The following is a 16,087-nucleotide window of genomic DNA, read 5'->3' on the forward strand; positions in this document are numbered from 1 at the left end:
TGTTGTAGGATTTTCTTGAAATTTCTTTGCTGTTATAAAACTCCGGGCTTCTTGCGAATGAGAGGAGAGTCAGTTATGCTTTTTAACTGTCTGAGATTCGTCTGAGCCGTTGCTCTGTTTATTGTGAGGCATTTGCGCTGTGTTCTTGCGTTATTTGGATGTAAATACATGTGCCTTTGTTGAGTTTATGGTGTTAAATTGATATTTGCTTAATTGCTGATGATTGATTTAGCAGTTGTAACTACATTTCCTGTACAAAGCTGTAAATAAATCTCCTGTGCTTTTCTCAAGAACTGTGTTGTCATTCAAAGAAGGTTTGATGTTTCATCGAAATCATAACAGTATTTTTGTGGATATCCTTGCTTTTGCATCACAGCTCCTCGTTTGTGGAAAAAACGTTTCATAATATGCAACTGCATTCTTTGTTGAAAATCATCTGTATTGGTAAGTGCTATAACCTGTTCACAGGAGAGGATACAGACTACCATTTTATGGGGGGGGGGGTCCATGCTAAAGAATCCCCCCCCCCCCGGAAATGAACCTACGGTTTTGGGTACGAAAAATTTCTTAAAATGCTTGGGTATCAATAAAAAGCACAAAATCTGTCAGAAATGGGGTTCCTAATGGGCATAAACGTGGTAAATTATTTCATAAGCAATGAAAGAAGAAATTTCAAAAATGTATTTTCAAAAATAATTACTAAATGTTAGAATTTCATTATGCAACACTTCTATTTGTTTTCTAGATTGCATGGTTAGATAAAATTGATAAAAGGTATTCATGGTTAAAAAAGCATCTAATTGAATTTGAAGAAAAATTTGGTCGCATGTTTCCTCCTGATTGGGAAGTTAGTGAACTCATAGCTGTAGAATTTTGTCATATTACAAGGTATTTGATTTTAGTGTTCTTATAACATGACTTTTAACCTCTTACAATTTTCCTTGAATAAAAAAAAAAAAAAAAAAGATTTGACAAAGTTGTTAAAACATTATTTTTCACTGTGCAACTTTTGTATTAGTGCCATAGAGAAAAGGTTAATTTATTGTTTCTATACTTTAAATCATTCTGTTTAAAATTTGCATTGCTATGTTACAATGTTGGTCGGGATCATATTAAACAAACTATTTAGTTATAATTTGCTTATTGTTCATAAAAGTATGTTAGGATTAATTCTTTTTAAAGGTTGTGGGGTTTGTTTATGGACTTCCACTTTCCGAAAGTCTTTAAACAGACAACTTGCGAACAGTCGGTTTTGCAAAGTTCACAAAATGCTGGATTCTAAAAATGAGAGATTCACTAAATTCTGAACTCTGCATCACTGCTTTCTTTCAAAAGAAAGAAGAGCTAGACAGTTGGGTCATACAATGAAAAGTTAAAGGAACAGTGCAGTCAGTAGCGTATCTACAGGGTCTGGCGAACTTAAGAAATTACCCCCCCCCCAGGTCGCCTCGATGGGAAGTCACTGGAGGTCACCATGACCTCCCCCACCAATTTGGGGGGGGGCATTGACTAATTGGCTGGAAAAATTAGGATACAGTATTGCAACTTAAATATTCTAATTTTCTTTTCTTTTTTTTTTAAATAGTTTTTAATGATGCCCAATGTTCCTTCTCAGTACATGAAATGTATGTACATGAGTACATGCTCAAATATTTTATCATTCCGTAAAATTGGGATTTCATTCAGTGAATTGAGAATTTTCACCTTCTCAAAAATTTTAGTTCCCCCCCCCCCCCCACCATTTCACATAAATTCAATAAAACCAATAATATTTGCAGTTCATTAATAAATATAAACAATGTACATTCTTGAACCAAATGAGAAGAAACATTTTTCAGTTCCGTTTATAGCAATGTACTTTTTTTTTTTTTTTTTTCAAAATAGCTTTAACTTTTAATAGAACTTGTTTCAAACCAATAGGAGAATGTATAATAAGCATAATTTACACATTTACTAAAAGAAAGAAAGAAAGAAAAATTAAGTTTTTTTTTTTTTTCAAATAAAAATCAAAGTGTTTAAAAAATTCTATTATAATTAGGAAAGCAAAGCAAATGCAAAAAGCATTGCTAATCTGAAATTGAGTTTAAAAAAAACCATTTACATGCAGGCAAAATAAAAGCACTATATATTCGCTAATTCAGGCCTCCCAATATTTTGTTCAAATAAGGCTTTTTATGCTTAGATTATTTATTATAATGAGAGTAAATACGTAGCCTAAGAAAAATTATACACTTTAAGCTATAACACGACAAAATGTTGCCCCCTTCCCGAAAAATTGGAATCGTCCGGCATAGTAAGCCCTCCACTAACCGCTCCCTGGTATACAAATTGTGTGCTTAGCTAAAAACTTTAGCTAACTCAATGAATCTAAATAGAATTTCATGCCACGGGTAAAATCCCCCCCCTCCCCTTTTTTTGAGAATTAAGGATTCACTTTGTTCCTCTAGCTCTTTTTCTTGCAAATTTTATTATTTTTTTTTAAAAATTTTATTTATAAAAGCATTTTTATCTGTCGAAATACCACTCCCTGGCTGTAGCACCCCTGGCGAGACCTCCTGCCAACCCCTTGGTACGCTACTGGCTGTTGGGTGGGTCGCAATTTGTGCTACCCAGGGAAGTCTTATCAATTTTTCATTATTTTGTCTTATTTTTGAGAGGAAAAAAAACTTCTTTGTCCAAAAGAAAAGTTTTGTATAGTATTATATCAGTGTTCAAAAACCAATGCCTTACTCATTGACTACAGGTTTTTTTCACCTTTAAATATATATATCCCCTCTTGCTCTTTTTATTGCAATTTTTTTAAAAAAAATTTTAAACACATTTTTTACATTTTTCAAATTCTGTAATCGAAAAAAAAAATCTCTTCATTTTAAAAAATTTTTTTGGAAATCAGTCAAAATGCCGCCCTTCTGGCTGCTACGACCCTGGCAAGAGCCACTCCTGCCAACCTCTAGTTATGCTTCTGAGGACTTTTTTTTCTTAAGTGTTTATGAGACTTGTTCAGTTGTTTTCCTCAGTAGCTTTAAAAGTGGAAAATACCAAAAAAAAAAAGAAAGAAAAAATTCTAGAAAAATTTATAGCCTGATTAAAACAGAAACTCTTATAATTAGGGTTTCAATATATTTGTAGCTTTTTTCTCCTAAAAATTAACTTGCTTAAAATTCAAATATTCTTTGGCAAAACTAATCAAGCGTTTTAAAGTCAATCAGCATGCCTGTAAACTCAACTAAACTATTCTTTGCCAGCAACCAGTCCTCCTAAGCAATCTAGATGATGTTCACCAAAAAGAGAGACTAGATATAAACAATGGGATTTATGGGATGCATCATTTAGTGCCATCAATCATATGTTTGGCTCAGACATGAACAAATTCGTGCCAAGCAGACGGTAAATGCAAAAAGTATTGCTTTTTTTTTTTTAAATTTCAGAAAATTCTCAAAAGTGGCCTTCTGGCATCCTATTTGTTTGCTTTCGGTCTATCCTTTCCATTAACAGAATATAGTGTATTTTCAACATAATACGCATACCATTGGTGATCAAAAGGTTTATTGTGGAAAGATACCTAGTCACATACTTTTATTGAATGACTACTTTACTGCACAATGGCTTTTTTACACAACTGCAGTCAAAATTTTCGTCTTTGTGTGATTTAAAATAAATATTCTGCTAAAATGATATTTTAAAAATATCTGTCTCCTATTTTTTGCTTTTGAATAAATTTTGAAGGTATTCTATTACATTGTTGAAATTACGTGCAACTTGAATGTTATTAAATAGTCTCTTTTTTTTTATCTGAACACCTACCAAAAGTTTTGTTAAGTAACTTTCTAGTGTTTTAAATAAATATATGGTATAAATTTTAAGAACTGAAGATGTGATTAAAGAAAAGCATACATATACAGACAATGAGAGTTCATGCAGGAGAGATGATTCATAAATTAAAAAAAAACATTAACAGCATTTTTTTTTCTTTTAAATTGATGGGATCCAGAAATAAAAGGTTATGAATTAAAGTAATTATTTTATGTGTACATTGTTTGGACATGCTTGTTTTTTAGCTTGAGCTATAAATGACCTTCTCAAATTATATTGCTTCGCTGTACAAAATTATTACAGTAAAACCTGTCTAGAACAATACTGTTGGGACCTAAAAAATATGATTATGCTGACATTTTGCTGGAACCAAGGGAGATATCGTTATAGACAGGTTTATTGTTTTAGACAGTATTGTTATACACAGGTTTCACTGTATATTGTTCATTATCGAAAATAAGTGTACAAATTATTTTTCTAGGAAAGAACTCGGGAAAATTATGGTCTCTAGAAAATCTGAATTAAATGTTCAATTGTTGCTGTTTGCTATTGAGAAAACAACAAACTTTGAATCGCTTTTGTCTCGTCGTTTCTCTGGAATAACTTTAGATGCATCTGTAATTAACCAAGCAACAAATAGTGAGGTAAAAAGACCTTCTTTTCCTTTTGAATTTTTAAGATAATTTATTTTTATTTATTCACTGGTGCAAAATAACCTATTTAAAAAAAAGGAAGACTTTTATAACTATACAATTAAAGAAATCTAACTGAGACAAATTTACAGTACTAAAAAATTATAAAGAACTCTCTTCAGCATGAGGGAATAGAGCAATGACAAAAATACCTTTAAAAAAATTTTTATTTCAAATTAATGCCTTACCAAAATGGATCTACTTTACTGCAGTAATCTGTGTAAAAATAATCATTTATGAATTTTAAACCTTTGATGTGCACTCACAATATATCCTTTGATGTTTTTAGGTTATGGTTAATTTCATTTTTATTTTGCTATGAAGGTTTCTTTTTTTTCTTTTTAAAATATGAATAGAAGTGCAAGGTTAGATTTCAATGTTGCTGCACTTTCATGCAACTACATATATTACTAAGTTTAAAATCAGTGCACTTTCATGTTATTGTCTTTTATTTATTGCATTGGAATAGTGTTTCGTCTGATATATTAAGACGAGAGAGTATCTATGTATATCTATTTATGTCACTGTAACTTCTGAATGCTAGAGACTTGACGCTCTAAACAAGTAATTTTTTGTAATTTTTCAGGCAACATGTTCGGCCAGGTTATATTATTCTACATCTTTAATTAGCAGAAATATTAGTTTAAAAGTCAATTCTGAAGGGCTTTTCATTTGCATTATTTTTTTTTCCTCAGCGATTCTTCATTTCCAACTGGCAAGTTGTTTATAATTTCTCTCTCTACTTAAAGCAGAAGTGTATCGGTAGTGGGAGAAAAGTGGATCTTAGAGTAGTTTGATTTAATGGTTAAGTTACACAGTGTAAGTCAAAGTGGAACTTGGAATGGTTATATTGATGTGCTGCAGTGAATATCAATGGTCTGCTCATTAATTAATGTAACATCGAAGGCAGCAAAACTGGCGAAGCTCCCGAAGTACACCAAGTGGCAAGAAGGAGAAGACCCCCCCCCCCCAAAGTACATCAATGAAGGCAGCTAATCCAGCATGTGTTCAGTAGCGGATACAGCCGGCGGACAACCGGGCATTTGCCCGGTGGGCTGGTCATGCTTCGGGCTGATCAACTAACAGCAAAGTATTTCGGGCCTGTACTAGCAGCAAAATGTAAATTTTGCGCGCATGTGTTTAGAATAATGCAAAACACATCCACAGCTCCTCTTTACGCATGGGCTAAAACTTGCGAGTGGAGAGAGGCAGGGCCGTCACCAGGAGGGGGTGGAGAGGAAATTTCTGAAATGGGGCTGCCCAGTGCCTGATTACTACATAGGCTGAGTAGGCTTAGCCCTGGGACCCCATGTTCCTAAGGCGCCCCAAATTTTTCAAAGAAGTATGCATAGCATTTGAATGATATGAAAAATACATGTATTAAAAAAAAAAAGTTATGACTTATTAATTGGAAAAAACTTCTTTAAAGGGGAATTTTTAATCATTCTGCCAGTAACGAATTTCCTTGGTCACAATTATGAGGGGGCCCAAAGGAGTTTCATAAATGCACATAAGTGATTTATACATAGTTGTGTGATTAGACAAAGAGGCCTCCAAAAGTGCATTTGTGCTTTAAAAATGTAAATCAAACACTGCATAGTCTTCAGGGGGCTTCCAAATTAATGTCACCCTAGAGCTTCACTTTTAGTTTGTCAGGCCTTGGCGGCTGTCAATACATTTTTAGTGGTGTAATAAAAAATAAATGAATAAATTTAAAAAAAAAAAACAGGGAAACCTTAGTGGTCGTAAAAAGTTAAAATACTTTTTGTTTCTTTGACGCTTTTATTTATAAATGACAATTCACAATTGCTCTAAAGTGCATCTTACAACAAGGGCCGACGTGAAGTCATGTCAGCTTAGTTTGAGAATAGGGGCCTGGCTCGGAATTGGACTCGTGCAGATGGTAAAATATCCTAATGGTGAAAGGTGTAAAAGGGGGAATGTGAAAAAAATTGACCTATGTCATTTGTTTCCCCTTTTGCTCTTGGCGACTCTGTTTATAACAATTGGAATAAAAGTGACAAAATATTTTTTTTCCATAAAATTACTTAACAAAATGCAGTTTCAAAATACCATTGAGGAGCATGAAAGACCCTACAAACATTACCAAACCAAAGGCTGCCGAAATGTGAGATTCAAACATTTTTTGACGAAACAAAGTATTCTGTTCGCTGTACAAACTCACGGTTTCGGGCTCTCAGTTAAAAAAGAAAAGAAGTTGATAAAAACCAATGTCAAAAGAATTCTGGTGGTCCCAAGAACCTCCCCCCCCCCCTCCTAATATCATCGAAGATCATTTAAAATTTTGAGCTTCAATTTTGAATAACTTCATAAGAGAACAGCCGAATCCACTCCCGCCATAACATTTCAATTTCGAAAATTTGCTGGAGGAAAGCACTGGAACCTCTACCATTTTTTTAACATTCTCAAAGATGGTCTAAAACTGTGTTTTTAAATTAACAGTATCAAAAATTTTCTGGAAAAGTGCTCCATCCCCTCCTCTCTCGGCATCATCAATGAAGAACGTTTTAAATCTCGTTTTTAGTGCTTCAGTTTCGAAAATTTTCCGGGGTGAGCCTCCTGAAAACTCCTTTTCCTTACATCACTGAAGGTCAGCAAAAATTTCGTTTTCGGAACTTAACTTTCAAGTAACTGCCGGTGCCCTAGTCTTTACCAAAAAAGGGTTTTAAGACTTCAATTTGAAAATTTTGTGATGGATGGCCTCAGAATTTATCTCAACTTAAAATCACCAAAGATCTTCTAAAATTGCGTTTTCAGAGCTAATATATTTTAAAAGTTTCAGAGAAGAACCCCCGGAACCGCTCTTCATAGCATATACTCGAAGATAATTTAAAATTTGGTTTTTTAATTTTCACTTCCGAAAAATTGCAGCAGGAGAAACCCTGAACCTACGCTCTCCTAACATCACCAAATATTGTCTAAAATTGAGTTTTTAAGACTACAATTTCAAAAATTTTCCAGCTGAGATGCCCCCTGGACCCCCTATTTCAGACTCAATGTTAATCTTTCCATTAAGCTTATACTGCTAATACTTTAATGACTCCCAGAAGCCAGAAACCTAAGTTGACTCTCTCTTTTTGTATTGATATATGCGTTTGGAAAAAAAATTTAAGGGTTGCCAAACTTGTACCCGACCCCTCCCACCAGGTTATTGACATTGTATCGAGTCTGGGGGTCGTCAGGGTATGGCAGTATAAAAAAAGGAATGTTTATGATAAGGCCCAATAATGTATGTTTGTGTCGAGGGACTCATCACGTTCTAAGACGGCCCAAGTCTTTCATCTATGAACATCGCTAGATCAGTTTCATAAAACAGGGAAATTAAGTTGTTTGTTGTGACTGCAGAAAAGGACATACTAGTCAAGCAGTGTTATCATTACGGACATATTCAACCAAGTTTCGGGCATTATAAAAGTACTTAAATGGACAATTACAATCAAAATATTCCCCCAAAATAAGGTTCAGCTTATACTGCATCAATTTGTTCACCATTAAAGAGCAGAAGTGTTCCTATTTGTTAACTTTCGTTTAAATTAAACATATTTAGTTGTTAAGAAAATTTCCTCAAATTTAAGTGATATTCCAGTCATTAGGTCAAATTTAATATCTATAAAAGCTATGGGGCTGTCTCCTAATTCCAGGGCCGATTTTTTCATCCAATCCACCACTGCATGTGGTGGCTATTATTAATATATTTGCCAAAGTTTGTTCACTGAATCTTTTTCTTTTTTTTTTTCTCATGGAAATCATACTGACAAAGATAATAAATTCAACTTGCTTGTCTGTCCAGGATTGGAGTCATAAACCTCAAGAGAAGTGATTTATGTACTCTTTATTGGCGGTCTATGGAGCTAGCTCATTTCTAAAGCACACAATCCTAAATCGACCTCATTGATTGATGTCTTGTAAAATTACGTCTTTTTTTCATTTGAACTTAAATTCTTTTTATTCTTAGGAATTCCAATGTGTTTTTATTTTGCAGAGATTTTAATTTTTGTGTGTTTAGTGGACAACTACTTACTAGTTAAATGCAGATTACATATTGAAATGCAGTTTGTTTCTTTGGTCCATAGTAGAGGGGAAAAAATGGATTTGCAGTCAATCAAAATTCACTACTGCCAAGTAGTTTAGATTGTAACTCTTAACCCTTGATTGGCAGGATCCCAATGTAACTATCCCAACAGATTAACTTGTTTTAACTGGTACGTCAGAAATCTCACAAATCTTACTGCTTATTTTTTGTGCACTGAAGTATTTTGGCATCCATTTGTAAGCAACGTAAAGAATAAGAGTTCAATGACTGAGTTCAAGCATATAATTAGTTGAAAGTAACGAAAAATCGAGTGAAAAAGGTTAATGATTGGATTTTGTCAGTTAAGGCCAACTACTGACATGGACAAAAGGACAAATGCAAGAAAGATTGAAGTTGTAGGAACAGTTAGGTCCTTATGAAGTTAAATCGCTTTCTTAGTCATTTTTGTTCTACTTCACAGCTGTACAAAAATTCTAATTCATTGGTTTGACAAATGTCCAATGTCCATCATACTTTCAGACAACTAGATAAATTAATCTCATATCATATTTTGAGATGGATAAGGCACACGATTGGCGATTTCATAACTGCCCTGGTATTTGATTACATTTTGTGTTGTTCATTTGCCAAATACTTTCATTCACGTGTTTCAGCTTTTGGAGTTATTAGTCTTGGTTTGGGTGGTGAAATCAAAATAGCTTTCAGACTAGTGATGGTCAATTTCTATTTCAAAGATTTATCTCTCCTCCATTAGGGGTCAGAAAGTTAACAATTTCGAATATATCCTGGATGATCTAACCCTTACATTCATGCCAATTCATAATCTTGTGAAAATGTCCTTGGTGTTTATTAGCAGTATAAAATTGGAAAAGTTAATATGGTGATTTTTCAGATTAACGAGATATTTTCATAACTGATTCCTTTTCATTATTATTTTTCAGACTTCTAATCCATTTGAAGAACCTGATGAGACAAATCCATTTAAGGAAGATATCAAAAAAGAGGAAGGTTCGCCAGAGAGCACTTCTGCTGAAAAGGTAAGTACATCTTTAGTCCGTTAGTTGCATGAAATCTTGAATTTAGTTACGGAAATGGGAAGGTGTTATCGGTTTATATGTCTAAAATTAAGTTTTGTCAAATGAATCATTTGTGCAGATCTGAACACTTGTTTTAAAGTTTATATTTTCTGTAAATGTATTACGAAAAAAAGGTTTAAAAAAATAAACTCCTTAGTTCTTATGACAAAGCCTATAAAGTAATCAATTTTCACTGCAATTTATTTCCACCCAAACTTTTCTTTCAAAAGGTCAATGTGCATAAAAGCATTTTATTAAACCCTTTCTTTGTTCATTATAAATTTCCTTTTATTCAAGGCTGTTGCTGAATTCTATTCAATCTTGGTCCTAAGGGCACAAGCACCCTTATAAACTTGGGTTTTTATAAGGTAAAAATATTGCCACCAGGTCATAGGATACCTTCCTTTTCCTCCAGTTTTCAGTTTTGTGGTATATGATGCCCTACAGCCAGGGGCGTGCACAGAGGGGGAGAAGAGACACCTGTTGGCCCGGGCTCTAGCCTGAAGGGGGCCCAATGTTTTTAAAACTAGGCAGGAAATATAGGGATAAACAATATGGAGGGGGACTGGAAAAGTCATTTGTGACGGAGCCCAAAATTTCTGTGCACGTCCCTGCCTACAGCACATTTGTGATAATCCAGTTATTACATCTCTGAGGTTTAAAAAAATAACCACATAAAGAAATTCTCAATTGCAGATACTAGAAAATTCACATTGTTATGCAGAGGCAAATCTGTTGGAAGGGGGGGGGGAGTCTTAACAAGTCTTTAATAACTGAGTGTGTGTGTGTGTGCAGATATTTTCATCTGCATTCTTTTAGTAAGACACCATTGATTCACCTGAATTATGTATTCACTTCATGGCGTATTTAAAGGGTGGGTTTTTAGAGTTTAAACCTCCTCTGAAAATTTTCAAAATCATTCCAAAACATGTTTTTTATTATAATTTTTTTCTGAAAAACTTATTACTGCTGTTTTATTTTTTCATAATTTATTTATTTTTAAAAATTTTCTTTAAAAATGAAATTATTGTGAATGTCATTTTTATAAAACAACACAGCATTTTTCTTTAGATTTCAAATACTGCTACAAACACACCAAAAGGCTTTACATTTGAAAGCGCAAAACTCTACATTTTACATTGTTTATGTGTAACATAATGGACACATCATTTTTTTTACTTTTTCATTTAATAGAACTTTTATATTTGCTTATATCAATGTCCTTAAATTAGCATCCTCCAATTTAAACAATTTAATGTAGCAAAAACCAATAGAATAAACGAATAAAACTGAATTTTGTTGATCATGTGGATTTCCCGAGAGTTGTGTTGGTAAAACCCTCCACAAAACAAAAGTCTGATTACGGCCCTGATTCACTCATAATTAATGATCAAAAATTTGGAATGAGTTTTTATTATTTGTATCAGAAAGCTTCTGATAATTATAAATGTATTTGAACTGCAAAAAATAAATATTATTTGAAACATTAAGCTACTTTAACACTTTGACTTGTCCATTTAGTCATCCATCATGAAAATTACTAATCCATTCCAAGGCATCATATCTCGTTGTTTCGAACCTCATCTAACAATTTATGTTGAATATCAAGATCGGTAAGTTTCTAAGATATTGTAATGTTTCTAATGTTTTGTGCTGTTGTCTTTCTTATTATATCATTTTTTTAAACAAAATTACTCTGATTATACCGTCCTCAATTGTACTGCATGTTAAATTGTTTTTCAGTTGATTTTTCTATTAGTGTTTAGATCTTAGGAACAAACAATTTTCTCCAATTCTGCAGAATATAAAATCATTTTGCATCATAAACAAGTTCAGGTGTGTTTTGTCTGGGTTTTTTTTTTTTTTTTTTTGAGCAATCACGATCGCTTATTGCTTTTATTTGACTGTTTTTAGCATTCCTATGATTTTATTTTTCCACCAGCACCCTCTGCAGCATCACCGTCGACCGGCTCCTCACGATGGTGCTCCTCTAGCCAAAGCCGTCTCGAGGTTGCTTCCATATCCTACACACAAACGCGTACATACACACACCTACACACATATATACGTTCATACACCTACACACACACACACGCATACAGACACACAAGCACATACACCCACCCACAGATACCCCCCCCCACAAACACACATACACACAAAACACATACCCATACACTCATGCCTGGACACAAACACAGATGCCTACATACACACACACACTCGTGATTGCGAAAAACATAATTTGAATTCAAAATGTCAAAATTCAAATTTTTTTTTTTCTTTCCCTGCCTTAGGAAGAGTTACAAAACAATTAATCACCTCCAAAATGTGATATACACATTTAAAACTATTTGTTCATGAATTACTAAGCCAGGCCATTTGAATTCCAGGATATTTATGTTTGAAAAATATCAATGAATATGTAAGGTATTTTCATTTTGTAGTATCAAATTATCATATTACCCCACATCAGTGGGGGTATTCCGCAGAATTCGAGATTCACCAAGGTTTCAATAACCCTTGTGTGATATGAAGTAATGTGAGTTCTATATATTATTGTATTTTATTATTAAATGGGTTAATTTTGTAAAAATATTTATTAAAAATGTTATTCTAATAATTCTTGTAAAAAAAATCTAATTGATTAAGAATAATTTTTTAAAAAATTAATAAAACAACACAACCATTTATAATCCTAAAATTAAAATATTTTACAATGACATAAAAATTTAATACAGCTATTCAATGAATAAAAAAAACAAGTTTACCTTTCTAATTGGAGCTTAAGCTAATTTATAGCTAAAATTAAAAATGAAACACAATTGCTATGATGGTTTCTGAAGCAATTCTTTTATTGGAATATAATTAAATCTATACTGAATGTCCTACATTAATAACTATTGTATTAATTTTATTTTGCTTATTGTTTAACTTTGAATTTTTATAATTTTGACCAAATAAATTTTTCCAATTTACTTTTTTCTTTTTGCAAAAAAAAAAAAAAAAAAATTAATTTGCATGCCGAAAAATTTGGATTTTCCGGCATGCTGGCCGACTTTGCTTATTTCGTACATGATAGGTCATGCAAAGTAATATCGTAATTTATAATGAACTTTTAGGAGCCTTTATCAAAAAACTGTAAAACAGAATCAAACTAATTTTAATTTTGTTGGTAAACAATATGTTAGTTTGATATTCCCTGATATATTGATGTTAATGTAATGTTCATAATATTAATGCCTTTAAAATAAGTGTTTCAACAAATCATTTTTCAGAAATCTAGCTCAATTGATGAATGGCTTCATAGAAGATTCTCAAAAGTCTGAACTACCTCGTCCTGAAGTCGACCAAGCAAGTGTCTTACCATCTTGTGCGGACCTCTTTGTTTTCTATAAAAAGTGCCTTGTCCAGTGTTCCCAGTTAAGTGTTGGGCAACCCCTTCTCCAGCTAACCATAGTCTTTCAGAAATACCTACGAGAATATGCTCACAAAGTTCTCCAAAACAGTTTACCCAAGTATGTCATTTAGTAAGGTTTTAGATGTAGGTAATAGAGTCATTTTACCCTTAAAAATGTCATCATAATGTAGCAATCTTTTTACATTTGATGTTTGATTATTCGCTAACATAGGCGGCTGATGCATCAAAAAAAAATGGGTCAAAAGAATGTGGGGATAGGAGGTGGTTGTCTCTGAAGCTGTTTTTTTTTTTTTTTTTTTTTTTTTTTTTGTAAAATAGAGTTAGATTAGAGGCTTTTAACATTGCTGATTCTATGACCTCCAAAAAATGGAATGTGGCCTCAAAAATTGGGACGGATGTCATCGTAAACATTCCCCTTCCAATTCAAAGTTCCATTTTCCTGAAATAAGGGGAGAAAAGTTCATTTATTTGGAATTTTTAGTTTTTACTTTCGTGAAATGAATCAATTCATCCTATAAAAAACATTTTCAATCGATCGTTTTTTTTTAACTCTGAAAAGTGAGGAAGCAAGGTACCTTTACATTTGAAAATAAGGCGGCAGTAGTCCCCCCCCCCCCTCCGTACGAGCCGCCTATGTTCGCTAATGTAAAAAGTCACCAAAACTTAGTGTTTGGGTGTGAGTGAATTCCTTGATTTTTCTCCACTATTTCATTTTGTCTTTGTTCTGGGAAATACACTTGAAGGAATTTCCTTCACTAAGAGAATAAAATGCTACTTACTCATCAATGTTAAGGTGTAACTTGAGAAAATGGATAGTATTCAACAACAACGGTAATCTATTGGTGACCTTTGTTACTGTTCTTTGCAAGTTCGGAGAAGTTTCCCGTTTTGTTCCTGCTTCTTGCTATCCTAAGCAGCTGTTTTTTATTCTACTAATGTTAGGTTAAAAAAAGTTTAGTTCTGAAACAGTTTAATACTTCATCAATATAATCTTCAAAGAATTATTTGTTTCAGTTTACAGTATACTACTTTTAAACTGCTGATGTATAAACTGAAATTCTCTAAAATAATACAACCTTTCAGAAGTAAACAATATGTAGAGTAGTTTTTTTATTCTGCATTACAAACATAACAGCATTGTTCAGCAAGTTAAATTTTTAAACTGTTCTCCTTCTTTCACCTTAATTCAAAGCTTTGAAATGAAAAATGAAATTCACCATAAAAAAAAACCCCACCAGATTGTCTTTGAAAATGGGATTAAATATACAAAACATGAAGCCTGGGCAAGCGTAGTAATATGCACTGTTATATTTATTTGTGAATGTTAATTAAATTGCATAGTTAGAGTTTTAAAACTCATTATAGTTAAAACTTCATTCTGATGCACAAAGATGATGTATTGACATATTTTGAATAATATTTTATAAATTTGTGAAATGATCAATGTAATCTTTAAAACATGGAACTTCTGGTCCCAAGTTGGTTGTTATAACAGTCATCTACTGCATTAAAGTTCATTTTAATGCTGAAAAAAGTTTTTTTTTTTTTTGAGTTTCTTCATTTGTTTTATTATGTATGTTTTCAATAGAGGAAGCAATACTCCATCGTCTGCCAATTTAATTCAGAGTCTTCTGAAAGAAGGTGAAGTCACAAAATTTAGCCCAGCTGAACAGATTCGTGTATGCAGTATATTGACTACTGCTGATTATTGCTTGGAAACTACTTTACAGGTGAGAGTTTTTCCTTTATAAAAATTAAATTTAAAAAAATCTTAGTGTAGCAATATATATATATGTTACAGTGCAAGACCAAAACTAGAGAATGGCTACTTTCACCGGTGATTCACCAAAAATATTCAGTCTTCCATGGATATCTTTGATATGTGAATGTTGATAGTCACTTGCTAATACTGACATTTACCAGATATTCACTATAACATATATGAGCAATTCTCTAGAAAGGTGCAATTTCTTCTCCCAGGCTCATAGCAACCTTAGAAAATTACTTCAAATTCTTTTATTGTTATTATTTATGTAGAGGATTAATGTCATTACAAAAAACTATCTGGGCAAAATTTTCTAATTTAATTGCCTACCAAGATAGCAAAAAAAAAAAAAAAAACTAGAAAGTATCTCTGAAAAAGATTTTTACAATATTTCAAGTATCCTAATTCAAATAAAGTTTGTTTGCTTGATTGCATACCTTAATATGTTTCTTACATAGTTAAAACTTGTCATTACCATCTAGCAATCTTTTACAGGCTTTCCTTTCAGTTTTAGTAGTAGCGATCATAACTTTGTTAATAAAATAAAAATTGTGTGTTAAGAAATATCTATGCTTTCTGATCAGTTGTAAGTAACATCAAAGTAAATGGAAAACAAAGCTCTGCTGTCATTACCATCCTTACTCAAGGCGAATTACATTTAATATTATCGTGCAGTTTTGTTCTTTTTATGCTGACATTAAGTGAACATTTGTTTAAAATACATAAAATTTTAATGAAGGTATTCATATTTACTGTCTTGTCAGGTGAAAATATTTTAAAATGTCATCATCACCCAGCACAAAAGTTTTGTTGGTAATGATAGGTTGTATTTCTAATATTTTAGATTATTTTTTGAAAAAAAAAAAAAAATTTTTTTTTTACTTTATATGTTTTATTTCATAAGTTTAATTGAAACTCATTGAAAAATTAGTTGATTAGTATTTAAAATTGTTTAATACTTTAGCATTTTGAGTATATTTATTTGGATTTTAGATGATACATTCAATGAAGTATTAGTCAAATGATTCATGAATGATTGAATGAATCCCTTGCCAGAACATCCCTTGTGAAAAAGTTGAAAAAATTGAAACTTTTGTGATGCAAAATAACACTTTTCTGAAGGCTTTCCCAAATGTGTAATAGAGATGGACAAGATAGAGAGTGTCGTGAAACAATTCTAATTCCTGAAAGGGTGCTGCGAATTCAAAAAGGTTTCTTCACATTATTTAGGTGTGAATTTCCATTTGAATAATTTTGAGTTTTATA

The 16,087-nt window shown here is 32.4% G+C and overlaps 1 protein-coding gene across 1 annotated transcript in view; it reads left to right on the top strand.

The window, feature by feature from the left end:
• LOC129227328 (vacuolar protein sorting-associated protein 53 homolog) overlaps nt 1-14,786 on the top strand; it is a gene marked incomplete at its 3' end in the record, with an annotated part of 52,667 nt that extends 37,881 nt beyond the window's left edge. Inside the window, 6 exon segments of the mRNA XM_054861872.1 lie at nt 746-888; nt 4,295-4,457; nt 9,501-9,596; nt 11,157-11,248; nt 12,914-13,153; nt 14,645-14,786. Coding sequence (XP_054717847.1) covers nt 746-888; nt 4,295-4,457; nt 9,501-9,596; nt 11,157-11,248; nt 12,914-13,153; nt 14,645-14,786 — 876 coding nt within the window.
• Between the last annotated feature and the right edge of the window lie 1,301 nt (nt 14,787-16,087).

The sequence above is a fragment of the Uloborus diversus genome, chromosome 8, assembly GCF_026930045.1.
Source record: "Uloborus diversus isolate 005 chromosome 8, Udiv.v.3.1, whole genome shotgun sequence".
Classification (NCBI taxonomy): Eukaryota; Metazoa; Arthropoda; class Arachnida; order Araneae; family Uloboridae; genus Uloborus; species Uloborus diversus.